Here is a 14,741-nt window from a genome sequence, read left to right as displayed (position 1 = left end):
AACCGGGATGGCTCCAGGCAGGGGTTACCACAAGCAGGGCCACCGCAGCACTTGCCGGGCTACGTTTCTCCATCCTCCCTTCCTTGGAGGAGGCTCACAGCCTCGGCGTCTGGCAGGTTTTTATAAATGCTGTCTCTGTCCGATGCTAATGAAAGCCTCTCAGCACCACCCCCCCTCCCTTTTTTGGTTACCAGATCATGCCGTTAAGAGTTAAATACCAAGCAAAGCAATTTCCTTGCCTACCCTGCATGTTAAAAACCCCTTTGCTGGGACAAATTACTATAGGAAAAATAAACTAGGCGGTTTTGGGGGAATACACACTGACAGCGTCCCCTCCCCAGCTAAGCCAATCACGCTCACAACTCCAGGGATCTTTGCTGAGATAGTCTCGCCTACGATACAGCCTGCTTAGCGCTAAAATATGAATGTCACCTTTATGGATTGATTATAAAAAGCTCCCTTAGTCAGTGCTCGGCTGCCCAATTCTCAGGGAGGCCATGGGGGGAGAGCAAGCAGGCTGCCAGATGCAAAGGGGAAGCAAAGGGAGAAGCCATCATGGAGGCTTGATTTACCTTTTAAGCATATATGCATAATTATCACTCCCAAATACCAAGTTTGTGGGATTTGGTTGTTGTGGGTTGGGGTTTTTTTTGTAATTAGAATAGTGTCTGTTCAAAGACCTGGCGCAAATGTCCTCATCTCTGTCCTTCCTTCCTCCTTTGTGGATCTAACTTGCCGTCTGCAGGAATGAATAGTGCAGCCAGTCCCAAAGAAACCCCAATTCAAGCCCCCCTCATTATCAGCCCGCTTTAATAAGACAGATTTTTTACAAATCGCCTCCCCCTCACCCGGCAATCGGAGAGCTGGGTCCCGGCTGATCTCAGCCCTCCGTGGCAAAGCCCCGGCTGATCTCAGCCCTCCGTGGCAAAGCCCCGGCTATTTGCCCCCCAGCCAAAGCAGGCGTGGAACGCCGCCGCCGCCACCACCCCCAGAGGAGTTATTGTTCCTGAGGCTGGTGGGGAATAACCAAACCGGAGGAGGGAAGTCGCGCTTCACCCTCGCACCTCTCTGCCATCAAAAAGAAAAAGCAGGTTTGAAAGAAAAAGGCGGTGCACGAAGTTTAACCTCCAGCTACAATAGCCCAGGCAAGCTGGATGGCCATTGTGCCTCCCCTTACCTCCTTAGCAGTGACGGGCTCCCTGGAGCTGCGGTCTGCAAAGCATCGGTGCTCGGCAAGGCCGAACACTCCTCCGCTGCCTTGCGAGGAGCAGCGGTCTCGCCTGCAGCCCGGCTCCGGGGGGCTTTCTCCGGCTGGCTGCCTGCCTGCCTGCCTGCCGGCTGCCTGCTGATGGATCTGCGATATCTGATGTGTGTATGATGTGCGCCTCGCACACACACGCATCCGCACGCCTTCCCCTGACGTCAGGGCCAGGCCAGGGGGAGCGGGCAGGTGGGAGGGATCAGCTTGGTCATTTCTGAGCCAGGCTTAAAGGAGCAAGTCTGTACGGGGGGCTGGAGAGGCCGAGGGTCGGCCCCAGGGGGCTGCATCGCTCCGGTTACGCAAAGTGACGTGCATCGGTGGCACGGCCGGACGCGACAGGCAGCCCCACGGGCTGCAGGGACAGCAGGACAGGGGATTGAGGGGTGGGAAAGCACCGGAGGGGGAGATGGTGCCAGGAGGCCGGGTCTGGACCAGGATGGGTCCCCCATGATGGGTCAAACCTCTCCCCTCTAACCCCGAGTCCCACTGGTGCCACTGCAGCCACCCTCCCTGCCTGCCCAAGCCTGCAGCCCCCCAGCACCCATAGGTGCTGCGGTCACCCCCGGCATGGCAGGGGAGCACAGGGGGCACAGGCCACAAATCCACCCTACCGCCCCGCTCCCCTGCTCCGGGCTCGCAGCCATCACAAACCCAGGTGCTTTCCAAGGGTCTCATTTCTAGCAGTGCACTATGCCAACCCCCTGACCCCAAAAGATCTTTCCTTTCTGTTTTCCCCTGTGCTGGCGCGACCGTGCTCAGGAGAGCCATCTCCACGGGCAGAGGCAACTTCATAAATCGGCCCGAGACTTTCTCTCTTGGGGGTGCAGGGTGATGCAATGAGGACAGGAATCAACCGTTTGCTGTGTCCGCTGGGGAACAGGGCGAGGAGTAATGGGGTTTAAATTGCAAGGAGCAAGATTGATGCTAGACATTAGGAAATGCTTTCTAACAGAACAGACAGTTAATTACTCAAGTAGATTGCCTGGGGAAGCACCGGAGTCTCCATCACTGGAGGTTTTTAAGAACAGGCTGGGTAGGCATCCTTTGGGGGGAATTTAGGTGATATCAGCCTCATTTTGGAGCAGAAGGGTGGACCACACCAGCACCTTTCCACGCAGGACCCTGTGATCCTGGAATGAAATTTACAAGAAACCCGAGCAAGTGTGGCACAATGTCAGTGCTGCAGGGAGCTGTCACGGGCATCTTGTGACGCAGGGTTGGTTGTGGGTTGGTTTTGGTTTCTTAAACATGACTCTTTCCGTGACTCCTTTCTCTTCTAGGTGGCTGAACACGATGATGCCCACCAGACCTGTTCCACCGACAACCCCCGGGGCTGCAGGGTGGCGTACAAGTTGTGTGGGAAGCCACGAGGCATGGCGCGGAGTCAGGAGACAGGATCACGACTGCTCCGCCTGGCTGTATCCATCCATCCATCCATCCATCCATCCATCCATCCATCCATCCAGGTAGTTGGGTGTTGATCCGTGGCTGTCCCCGGGGCTTTGGCAGAGGGACCGGATCACAAAGCAGTTGTGTCTCTCCTGTCAATGAACTATAGCACAGAAAAAGGCTCCGTAGACAGAAGAGACCAGCCCATGGCAAGACTACCAAGAAGCACTGAAACCCCAAGTGCCGGTGGGTTCTGCCATTGCCCATCTCAGTGTGCTTGTGGCTTTTCAAGCGGTTTTCCATGACAAAACAGGAGCCCCATTCACCCCCCACAGACACCACAAGGCTCATCTCCCCAGTCTGCCCTTCAAAACCTTGCAAAAGAAGGGGAGGAGAAACCCAGCCAGCTCTCAGTCTCCACGACGAATTTCTCTTGAGATGGCCCATCCTCTCCTGGGGGACAACTCTACACATCCAGACCAGGAGGGTCCTGAGCTGGAAACAGCTGGACGCCAGAAGAGTGCTGGGGACGTGCGGTACGGGCATGCCCTCTTCTTCCCCAGGCATTCGTTTAACATTTGTACATTGGATATCATAAACACCTGTACTTCCCCACCTGATTTGTGGTACACCAGGGTTAGCCGTGTGCCCAGCTGCACGTGTTAAACAATATAAGCTGAACAGAGGAGACGAGCGTCAGAACCTGACTCGCTCACGTAGTCACTAAAGGCTCTTGACGGAAAAGGCATGGGGAACTCGAAGTACGTTTGACTGGAAGGTGGCTCTGGGCATGCGCTGCAGCAGAGGAGGCAGAGAGTCTAAAGTATGCAAAAATGATAAAAGGAGAAGAGGGGAAGCTTTGATCAAACAGAGAGTGGGAGCGGGGGTGCCGGAGATGCCTGCAGAGATGGAAGCAAAGGCAGGAGCGTGGCGGACTTTGTACGTGAGAAGATACTTAATTCCTTTGGAGTCAATCAAAGGAGGGCCAAAACAGTCTAGATGCAAATTACCGCTCACCTCCTCCAACATCCCTGAGCCAGTTTTCCCCAACAGCTATGGGGATGTGGGGGCAGAGGAGATCTTAAACAAAATAATTTGGAGGTTCTTTTCATTTTCCTCCCAGTTTCTGAGCCTTCAGGTAACTTCAAATAGTATTTTCCAGTTTTCCTGTACAAACGTGAGAATGAGAAATGTTTGAGATTTTCTCTGAGTGACACAAAGACCTTTGTGCAATCCCTGGATTCCAGCAGCTGAAGCTTCAAAAAAACCAGCAACCGAGAACCACGCTCCCAAATGTCAGAAAAGCCCCAATACTGCTTGAGAGACACTCTAGAGACTTTACGGTTATGTATGAAAAGGTGTGTACAGGCGCTGTGGATTTGTGGATATTCATTGTGTCAGTACTACTGGGACAAAAAGAGACCACTCAGCAAAATGAGGCTGTTCGCACAATCATCTCCAACATCAAGATACCTTAGCTGCAGCATTAACTATAGTGTAACTCTGAGCGCTATCAATAGCTGAGCTGGGGCAACACCTGTGTTTTACAGGGCAAAGTGTGGCTTTCGTTTACATTTTTACGTTGGAGATGGTGCTTATGAAATATGGAATTCCTCCAGGGAGAAAACCTAGGTGGTAACAGAGCAACATTGTCATGTGTACAAAGGCCCAGGCACACACCACTTGGGATCGGCGGGGGGTTACCCACAGAGGGTGAGACTGGAAATCATTTCCCACAGCCTGTGATGTTACTGGTGGAGGCTGAGAAACTGCCAGTCAGACTCTGCTCTGGTGGTGTTTGTAGCCTGGTATCTAAGGCAATGAAGCTCATCCGACACTGCCATCGCCAGCTTTCTCCCCACACATTTCAATTCAGTTTCCCCAGAGTAGCATCAAAGTGCCTGCAAGTTTCACCAAAATACGTCGCTGCGTAGAGCAGAGGAATCCTGTCGTCCTTACCGGGGAACAGCCTGCAGCGTTCAGCCCTTGTTGGCGATCATAGAGCTGATACAGGAGAGGGAGATTCTGCATGTCCCCACCCTAGCAAAGCTTGCTTGGTGCCTGCACTTCACGAGACACTGAAGACCCAACCGTAAGACAGAGGCCAGTACGAAGCGAGGCCTCGCAGACCTGCTGCTCACACAGCTGGTTTTGGGGGGCTGTGGATCAGGCTGAAGGGAGATGCATCTGCTTCGTATTGGACACCCAACAGCCCCTGATGGAGCATGGCTACTGGAAGCATAAAAAACATTAGCTCAAGGATGGGCTAGAAATGGAAGTGTGATATGACTCTGTCCAAATCCACTTCTCTCCGTCTCCTGTGTTCTCCCAGGTATTCAGCCTTCTATTCCCCTGAAGCCCTGCCCCTATTTAACCTTACAGTTCTTATATACAAAAGCATCCAGAGCGATCACCTTGCCAATATCAACAGTGTCTAACTTCTACCTCCTCGTGTGATACCAAGGCTATTTCTTCCCCTGCCATCGGAAGAGGGGCAGGGTCAGGAACGATTCTCTCTTCTGAAAAAGTAGCTACAGATACCCAGAAAACCTGCACTCCCGCTAAAGGTCAAACCTCGCACTGCCAGACCTGCGTGAGGCCAGGACAGAACAGCAAGGGATGCGGCACGTGCGCCAGCAAAACTGTGCCGTGCCGAGATCAGCGCAGCCGCGACTGTGGCGCAGGAGAAAGGAGCCTTTGTAAGGCTCCCTGAAGTAGGACGAGAAGAGCAAGAAACGCTGGGGATTTGGGTTGAGGTGTTCTGATAGAGCGGTGTCTGCTGCGTTGGCAGCAGAGCTCCTTGCCGAGACGGCAGACGCTGCTCCAAGAAAAATGCTGCTCTTTTCAGGTGACAGAGGAAAACGTGTTCCTGGGCCCCCCATTTAATACAAACACACCAAACGTGCACACCAACCATGTTTGTTTAAAAAAAACAACCCACAACCCAACAGATCCTGGTGAAACAGGACTAATTGCGAAGAGATCGGAAGCTCCTTGGCCAAGACAGGGATCTTGTTAATGAGGTCTAGCCACGGTATTTCCAACCTCGTTTTCCCCTTCCTGTTCCAAGACAGCTCAACATTTAATGATTTCTTATCTGAAACACTCATTACTGTCCCACTACGCGCTGCTGGGGGGTGTGGGGGATGGCATACTTAGCCTTTGCATCAAAGCCATTATGCTGACAGTGCAGTTTTGACTGTCAGCCAGAGATGCTTGCTTTTCCTGGCGAATCTTTTTTTAAACACACTTCAAACAACCTCCTTTCATTTTTCCCAACAAATTTCAGACATTAGCACACCCCCTTGTTTTCTACCATCCCTCATGCGGCTTACCTCACTGCAGAATGCACCAAGGCCTGCAAAATCATACCATGGGGATTTTTTTTTTTTAACACTCAGAATAAATTATTCCAGCTATACATGACACCAATTTGTACCTGATAATAACCTTGACCTAAGCATTGGGCAGTTGCCCCTGTGAAGAATACCTTCCAGGCACAAAGGGGCTATAAACCCACACGGTTTTGCTCTACAGGTAGGCAAACAGCCAAAGCATTGGCTCTCGGAGAGGCGCAAACTTTGATGCCTGCTGCCCTGTCGGGATTGAAGCTTACAAAAACGACAAATGAAATTACAGTAACTGTAATTGTGGATTGTTTCAGGTGAAACAACACCTGCGGCCCGGGAACCACTGCCCGGGGCGGCCCGGGGAGACACCCGCGGGGGCAAAGGGGGCAGGTACAGAGCAGCCCTGTGCAGGGCGCCCGGTTGCTGAGGGCCTTTCCACGTTTATATTGACCAAAACCACCCCCCTCACGGGGGCCACCAGAAACCACGGCAGCCCAGGCCCGCCGGGCCCGGCCCCGCACCGGTAACGGCAGGTAATGGGCCGGGACGCCGCGCCGCACTGAGGAGGGACAAAATGGCCGCCGCGAGGCGCGGCGCCACAGGGCTCCGCCCCGCCTCAACCGGGGCGCGGGCCCGCCCGCAGAGGGCGATTGGCTGAGGTGCCGGAAGTGCCGTGAGGCCGGGGAGCGCGCGGCGGGGCTCCGCGTGCGGCAGGTGGGTGAGGGAGCGGCCGCAGCTCCGGCCCCAGCCCCGCCGGGCCGGGCGGGGTCACCCGCTCCCGGCCTGCCCGCCGCGCTCCTCCGAGCTCCCGGCTGCCGAGCGGCGCGGCTGTTGGTGCGCTCCCCCCGCTCCCTTCAGCGGCGGTTGCCCGGCCGCCTACCCCTGACGGCGGTTGCATGGTCGCCTTCAACCCCGCCTCCTCCTCGCCCCCCCCCCCCAACGGCCGTTGCGCGGCCGCCTTCAAACCCCCACGCCCCCGTCCCCCCTTTGGGATAGCCAGGGTGCTGCCCCGCTAAGCTCCGTGCAAGACGTTGGGGTGGTTTACTAGGCCTCCCCCACATCAGTTGTCGGGGGTCTTAGTTGTCCTTGCAGTGCTCCGGTTCCTGAGGCCGTTGGTGTCTTCTTGCTCTCCTCAGAGGCGCTCCCCGCCACCATGTTTGTCCTGGTAGAGATGACTGACACAGTAAGAATTCCTCCCTGGCAGTTTGAAAGGAAACTGAATGAATCCATTGCTGAAGAGCTAAACAAGAAATTGGCCAATAAGGTAATGCGTGGGTCATGTATAGGTAGATGCAGGCATCGTAACATCGCTGAGCATTTCTTCCTTTTATTTGTTGCTAATGAGATGTGTGGGTGAGGTATCAGAATAGTTTAGATGTGAAGGCCATTCCCAGTAACTGAAATATCAGAGACTGTAAACAAAGAGACAGCCACGTATCATCTCAAAGGGGACTTTTTTCACATGGCTAATGCTGTAATGGGAAGATACTGAGACGCCAGATGGGGCAGAGAAGCATGGAAGAGAAGTGAGAGTGAGTGCTGATTTGTGTGTAGAGTAGCAATCCAAAACGCAGTCTGAAAAACAGATGCAAACTAATCCATCCAGTGGGGCAATTTTAAAAAAGACGATGTAAATAAATGTACAACAGTAATACTGGAAGAGAAATGAAGGTGCTAGTAGCTGGTTTGGTCTGTGCTTAGTACTTGAAATACAATGTGGCAGTAAGAAGTTGGTCTTTGGTGCAGGATGTAAAAAAGTGTTCTGTCGTAGACCAGGAGGTCACAGCTTCCCTGTGCAGCCCCTGGGACTGTGATTAGCATATGGCTTTCAGCGCAAGGCAGGTGCAAAACTCAAAATGCAGCTTGTGAACGTGAAGGGAGCTCAAAATAGCAATCTGAAGTGATCGAGGGTTGTGAATAGCAGATTATAAAGATGGGTTATGAAAAGCAAAAGTCTTCCCTCATCCACTGATGACTGGTAGGTGCCTCAAATTTCATAGGCTGTGAAGCTGTCTCAGAAGTAGCAGAGAAACCGAGAGTTCTCCTCATCTCTCCCCAGAGCTAATATAATTTAAGACAAAGGCAAGCCTAGAGGCTTCTCAGAGTGTAACTCTAGCGAAAAGTATGTTTAGCCTTTGGACAAGCTGTGGGGCTGGCGAATAATGTCTGTGAGCACCTGTTTTCTGTCTTGGCAGGTCAAGTTCTCTCACCGCTGACAATTAGGCAAAGGGTTTCTGTTTGTAGCAGTGCTCTTTCCAGTGCCAATGAAAACACATGCTCCCATAACACTTGAATAAGTTAGGGGTTCCCCTGCAATGCAGTGTGGTTAGGGCTGGGGCTGTTGAAGGGAGTGTACCAAAACAGCCTCCCTCCCATCTTGCCACCCTTCTGCTGCCTTCTTTTGAAAAGGCGTGTGTAGTGTATAAATTTGATGGTTTGCTTGATTTAACCTGGTGGGTTGCTGGATTTATTGCTTTTTAATTATTTTTTTCTTTGAGCAGGTTGTATACAATGTCGGCCTCTGCATCTGTCTGTATGATATCACAAAGCTGGAAGATTCATACATATTCCCTGGAGATGGTGCCTCACATACCAAAGGTATATGCTTGTCCTCAGTTATATAGTTGCAGAAGGTTAGTGATCTGGAAATATAAACTGAGTTCAATTTTTAGGGAAAGTAAATTTAAAGGAACTTACAGAAGTTCATAGCCTTAACTCTGTTCCTATTAGGAGGGCAAGAGGAACATGGCAGAAGTCTCTTCTCTGCTTTACATTTTTTGGCTACAAATACAGCTTTAAATAGTCAGTCCTGTTTGCCTTCTCCAGCAGCCCGTCTCTGTTCTACAATTAGAGCCATAGGTGTGAGCTAAGGAAGGGGTTAATTTAATTTAAAATGATTGGAAATCTGCACGTAGAAAGTAAGTTGCATTAATTGTTCTGCGTTTCTCTAGTATTTTTTCTTTTTGAAGCTTATTTTCCCTAGCTAGAATGTTGAAACACATTTCCACGTATAACATTTGCACAGCATTTGATGCTGTTTTCCTAGCTGGAAGTTTTGCTACATTTTTGTTTGAGACTTAGACAGATCTGGTTCAGCATACATTTCTAGTGACTTTGGTTTTTTTAAATAAGAAATTACTAACTTCTTTACTTGGACTTTTGGCAAATCTGTCTGAGTAAAAACTGGAAGTAAATGCATAAAAGTAAATTTCATATATTTTTTTAAGTTAAAATAAGTTTCTTTAAACAGGAAAGAGATGCATTTTTCTAGTTTCAATTTTCAATGTGGAAGCGTAGCTTGAGCAAATGAAGTGTTTCCTGTTAGAAGGGAACTGGACTGACTGTATGTGGCTCCCCTTGTCTAAATTTTAGCTCCGATAGAACTCACTCCCTGCAAATAAAAGCTTCTCTAATACTGAAGGAGGATGGCAAGCTTTCCTGCTTGCTTTAATCTCTATTCAGCTTCTTAACTTTTAATTACTCCTTGAACTGAAACAAGAGAATATATTCTCTCTGAGCCTGGAAAAAAGTCTGCTTTCAGAATCTGGGGTAGCACTTTGATAAATCCTGCTGTGTCTGGTAATAACTCTTTCTCTAATGTACTGCCTGATTTTATGTAAAAGAGAAGCACTGAGTATGGACAGCTAAAATGATGTTAAATTGCTCATAAGCATTGTCTTAGTATAGAATTCTTATGATTCTATATGCAAAATGCTTAGTTAGAAACATTTTATTTAACCTGGATGAAAAATCCAGTTATGTTAGAGAATCTTATTTATTCTGATAATATTTTATATCAAATATTTCATTTAAAGAAAATACAGCATTGCTGACAAAGGTAAAAGGAGCAGAAGCATTACGAGAAAGTATAATTTCAACTGATACTCTTGGCCTTGAAGCATTGTGTAGGCCTTGAAGCATTGTGTAGGAATACTCACATCGTAACTTAAGCAGAGGCCCTGCTCCATGTTCTTCATCTTACAGTTTCATTCTGTGAACTTAAGCTCTTGCACAGTTGAAGAGCAGAGAACAGGACTCTGCTGATCAACTGCTGTCAGAATTCGTACAAAACAGTTAGGAATCAGAACTCTTATTCCTGTTTTTCTATCTAATCAGTGCCTGTAAGGAAATTGTAAAAGAAACTGAGTAAGCGTTTTAGAGGGCATATAGGATGTGGGATTTTGTTTTAATGGCTGCCACCCTGTGGAAGGAGTATAGTTCACTAACATGGACATAACATTAATGATTTGTTTTCTTTTAAGTGCATTTCCGCTACGTGGTCTTCCATCCCTTCCTGGATGAGATTCTGATTGGACAGATTAAAAGCTGCAGTCAGGATGGCGTTCACGGTAAACCGCAACTTCTAACGTTAGGGACACATGAGCTGCAGAGCTCTTGGGTCTTTTGAGATACTGTGATTTCGGGTTGTATAGTGCTGTGTGTAGTCAGTACTACATAACACAGTGCTGCTGGGTAAAGATGATTACTGGCCTCTAGCGCTGCTCTGACATGAGGGTGGTTGGTAGTTTGAGCCTGGCAGTTTCCCCTGCCCTTGGTGGTTTTGTCTGCAGTCCCCTTTCCTTTTGTCATTCATGTGCATGCCCAAGAAGAACAGGCAAGCCCATCTGGAGCATAGGCTGGATTCATTTTCTCGCTTCAGTTAACAGAACTTGCCTTTTTTTAAAGTGGTAGTATTGGCTCGTGTTGGTCTGATATATCTCCCCTATAGTTCTGTGCAAATTCATGATCGATTCCTGTACCTGAAAACATGGCAGGGAAACGTCTTTGTGAGCACAAAGTGCTGCCAGATTCATGGAATACATAATTGATGAGTTGCTTTCCTTTCTTTTAGGAGTCTCCCATGCAAGCGAGCTCCTCTGCTCTGTTGTTAAGTTAGGACAATAAGATTATCATGGGTGTGTTTGTTGCTGAATTTGGGCATGTCCACTCTCCGATAAAATTCAACATCATGGAAGCTCAAGGGGGAGGTGGGGGCTGTTCTGACTTTATATTGGTCTTTATTTAACATGTTACATCTGTGATTTCTAAGCTCTTTTTTCTGTCACAGACCTCTATAGCATCTGACTCATTTCTTGGAACGCTTTCATTTCCAATCCTGCTCCAAACAGCCTTTTCCTTTCCCAGCGGGCATGAAGACTGTGCCCTCTGTTGCTGTATGTACTTTCAGCTGGGTGGTTGCTTTGCTGCCAACTGAAATTGAGCGTTGTGGCTCAAAGAATAGTTCCTGCGTGATCTCAGATGTCCTTCCTGAAAGAGGAAGGAGAGTGAGTCTAGAAATGCATTTTAGGAATCGCTGTGGTACATAATTTGCAAAGAATCATTTCAGTCTTAATCAAATTCTTTTCTCCGCAGTTTCTATTGGATTCTTTGATGATATTGTCATCCCACCAGAATCCCTGCAGCAGCCAGCTAAGTTGTATCCTTTGATCACCTTTGATAACTTTACTACTTCATGTCAAAAGATTGTGCAGTGCTGGCCCAACAGGCATTCACTACTGCAACAATGAAGGTGCTCAGTGGCAGAAGCTAAGCTGTTGTGTTGGGCAAGTCCCGCAGACTGTTATCACAGCTAGACAGCCCTCACGCTTATTAGGTTTTGCAGGACCATTGTGCCCGCTGATAGCAATGAATGGCAGTGTCCCCTGAACAACCGCATTGTAATCCCTGCCTCTAGTCTTGGCCGCTGCTGAAGACAGAATGCCGGTTTTACCACGTCATGTAATGTCTAGATACATGGTGTGTCTAATATACTTAATTGTGGTAGGCGAGGTCTTGGGTTTGAGGGGGTTTGCTTGTTTGGGGGTCTTTGTTGTTGTTGGGTTTTTTTGTTGTTGGCGGTAACCCCAACTCTGCCCAGCCACGTACACCTTGAAGGAGGAAAATCGGAAACAAGAAGGGGGTCCTGGGCTGCGCAGATGATGACCTAGGACAGTGCACTGCGGTTTGAGAAATAATTGTGAAAAGGCTTTGAATTGAGTCTGTTCTCAAAACTGTCAGAAAGTGATCTGTCAGGCAGAATACTGATTGTTTCCATCCTTAACCCTTGGCGTGGCCAGCGATGAAGCAGAGCAGGTGTGGGTGTGGGAATATGAGACGGAAGAAGGGGCCCACGACCTTTACATGGACATCGGGGAGGAGATCCGCTTCCGAGTCGTGGATGAAACGTTTGTCGATACATCACCGACAGGTCCGAGCTCTGCAGAGGCTTCCACTTCAAATGCCACAGAAGAAGTCCAGAAGAAAGAGGCACCCTACACTCTTGTGGTAACTATGTGCATAATTCACACAGCCTTGTGAACGTTGTGGTTTATTCTATGTCTGAAATAGCATCCCTTTCCCAAGGAACTGATTACTTTAAGCTGACTGTGAAGCAAACAGAGTGACAAAATGAGAGGAGTGGAAAAGGGGAGAAACGAGATTGTTCTTGTGGTCGCTCTGTGTTTGCTGTTTGTTTTCATTGGAACGCTTTGTGGTTGTTGGTGGAGTTCGCCCTGGGAGGCTGATTTAAAGCAGACTGGATGCAGGATCTGCAGGTAGGAGTGAGCATACGAGGAGCACAGGGCTGGGAGATCCACATCAAGGTTTACACGGCAGCTAAACAGTCTTTCCCATGCAGTGTTTTGGCTTAAGACCCACCTGAGTACAATGCAAGAGAAAGACGGCTCTAAACCAAGGAAAGCTGTGTTTTCTCACAGCTGGAATATGTTGGGACAGTCAGGAGGTGGAATGGGCAAGTGCTTGATTGTGAAGCGTTGAATGTTCGGTGTAGTGTTGACAAGGTTTAAAGGAGTCTGGGCAAGTGCTGGGCAGGCTCTGATAGGAAAAAAAAGTGAGTACCTTGTCCATAACTCAGGGGGGAGAGATTTTATATTTTTATGCGTTTACTCCTGTATTCTCTATGCAGTTTACAATTGCACACTCTCTTCTTCTCTCCGCCAACAGGGATCAATCAGTGAGCCAGGCCTGGGCCTCCTGTCGTGGTGGACAAACAGTTAGCTGCAATCAGAGCCTGCTCCGCAGAAAGTCTTTCCGGTGGGTGTTTGGGGGATAATGGGATCCTGCTGGTGCTCATTGCTCCTCTGAAGCTGAATGAGAAATTAGACCTGCCATTCTCTGTTTCGCCTTCAGCTTCCAACCTGCCAGATCGAGACAGTCGCTTTCAAGAAATGTCTTCACTGATCTGTAGAAGCGAATACACAAAAAGCCTTGAGCGCAGCAGCAACAAACTCAGCTGGAGCTTTGGTCTCCTGCCCTGGAGGGAAAACTGTGGGGAGGTCTTCACTTGCCTGAATTAAGAAGGGAGTTGAGTGAAAGCAGGACAGAATGCCTGTCAAGTAGTATTGCTTCCTTGGGCTGAGAGCTTGATCTCAGAGGGGTAGAAACCTGCCCTTCTTTTGACAGCAAATGGAGAAGAAACAGCAGAAGACCAGAGTACTCTGGAGACCTGGAAAATACGGCTGCTTGGGAGGGCAGGGGAGGCAGTGGTAATGTTCTGCTAAGAATGGGAACTTAACCCATGGATGGAGTCAGCGAAAAAGAACTGGAATGACAGTAGTTTATCCAAAAGTAACTAGGCTGTGTGAAGATGACCACTGTGGAAAGCTACAGGCTGCTTATTGTGCTGAATGGAAATACTTTATTGGGTGGGCTGTATTTATGTAGAATGAGCTAAACTTTGCAGGATTTTGACTGGAAATACATAATTATGAACTGAAATGGACCGAGGCTGCTTTGAGCAAGCTAAGTACTTGTTTGTGGGGGTATGTTAATACCAGAAACAGAATAAATAGTAAAAACCACACAATCTGCCTTCCTGTACAATTTGTGGGGAAACTATTAGCTTCCTGCCTAGCAGGAAGGAAAAAAGTTGCCTCCTGCAGTTTAGCTACTTGGATTTCAAGGCAGACAGTGTTGAGACCCAACACTTTGCTCTGCTCTAACAGCCAATAACAAACAATTGCCATCACCCTCCCTGACAGCAGTAAAAGGAAAGGGGGGAACAAAAACCGTAAGTAAAATCTATGCAGGGCCCATCGCCAAGAGAGTGATGTTGCGCATAATTACAAAGCCAGCCACATTTGGCAGGAAGGGGCTATAATTCCCTGGGATAGTGGGTCTGCTTAACCTCCAACTGTGAAAACAAAGCCTGAGTCACCAGTGCCCTCCCTGCAGCGTTGTTAGAACCCCTTAATTCTGAACTGTTATTCCTGGTGCATTGCCCTAATTAAAAGGGAGCCTAGAATTCTTTAGGTTCACATAGTAACTGAGGTCCATCTGCTCAGACAATAAGCTTACTGAATGCCGTCTATAGAGCAGTAGTGCTCAGACATGCAATCATCTAGCTGTGGTGGAAACAAACTGTTTGCAGAAAAGCCCCAGCTGTTGGTATAGGTGGAACTTTGGGTGAAGCAAGTTAGAGCCTCAACAGCCAGCAAGACTTCCACACAGGCTGTTCTGGGGTAGTGCCTGGGGCAAGGCGGGGGGGGGGTGGAGAAAACAGCCCAGGTACCTCCAAGTAGCTGTCGTGCTCAGCTCCTGTTTCACAGGGTCAGAGCTCCCAGGAGCGTAGCAAGGTGGCAGCTGCATGGCTTTATGCGCTGTTCGAATGAGGTACTCCTCAACATCCGTCTCCTGTTGGGGACATGCTTGAGGAAGTGGGTTTACTGCACGATGCTGGGAAAGCATATAAATCACTTGCTCCTCGCAAGTTTGTCATTGCT

The 14,741-nt window shown here is 49.0% G+C and overlaps 1 protein-coding gene across 2 annotated transcripts; it reads left to right on the top strand.

Moving 5' to 3' along the window:
• The first annotated feature begins 6,648 nt into the window (after nucleotides 1–6,648).
• On the top strand, nucleotides 6,649–13,819 carry POLR3H (RNA polymerase III subunit H). Of its 2 annotated transcripts, none has more exons than XM_050907808.1 (8): nucleotides 6,649–6,714; nucleotides 7,137–7,264; nucleotides 8,502–8,598; nucleotides 10,263–10,349; nucleotides 11,374–11,437; nucleotides 12,078–12,285; nucleotides 12,964–13,053; nucleotides 13,150–13,819. In XM_050907808.1, exons 2-7 carry the CDS (start codon nucleotides 7,154–7,156, stop codon nucleotides 13,015–13,017), a joined length of 621 nt encoding a protein of 206 aa, XP_050763765.1. In that variant the 5' UTR covers nucleotides 6,649–6,714; nucleotides 7,137–7,153; the 3' UTR covers nucleotides 13,018–13,053; nucleotides 13,150–13,819. The 2 variants fall into 2 exon arrangements, with proteins under 2 accessions (XP_050763765.1, XP_050763756.1); XM_050907799.1 differs by lacking the exon at nucleotides 6,649–6,714 and adding an exon at nucleotides 6,807–6,834.
• The last annotated feature ends 922 nt before the right edge of the window (nucleotides 13,820–14,741 follow it).

This window comes from Gymnogyps californianus, chromosome 1 (genome assembly GCF_018139145.2).
Source record: "Gymnogyps californianus isolate 813 chromosome 1, ASM1813914v2, whole genome shotgun sequence".
Taxonomy (NCBI): Eukaryota; Metazoa; Chordata; class Aves; order Accipitriformes; family Cathartidae; genus Gymnogyps; species Gymnogyps californianus.
This window is presented reverse-complemented; position numbering and strand designations above follow the sequence as displayed.

Bases quoted from the DNA above. Each gene is read 5' to 3' on its own strand.
- POLR3H (XM_050907808.1), top strand. From the start codon at position 7,154: ATGTTTGTCCTGGTAGAGATGACTGACACAGTAAGAATTCCTCCCTGG. The intron at 7,265-8,501 runs GTAATGCGTGGG...TTCTTTGAGCAG, and splicing joins ACAAGAAATTGGCCAATAAG to GTTGTATACAATGTCGGCCT. The intron at 10,350-11,373 runs GTAAACCGCAAC...TTTTCTCCGCAG, and splicing joins CAGTCAGGATGGCGTTCACG to TTTCTATTGGATTCTTTGAT.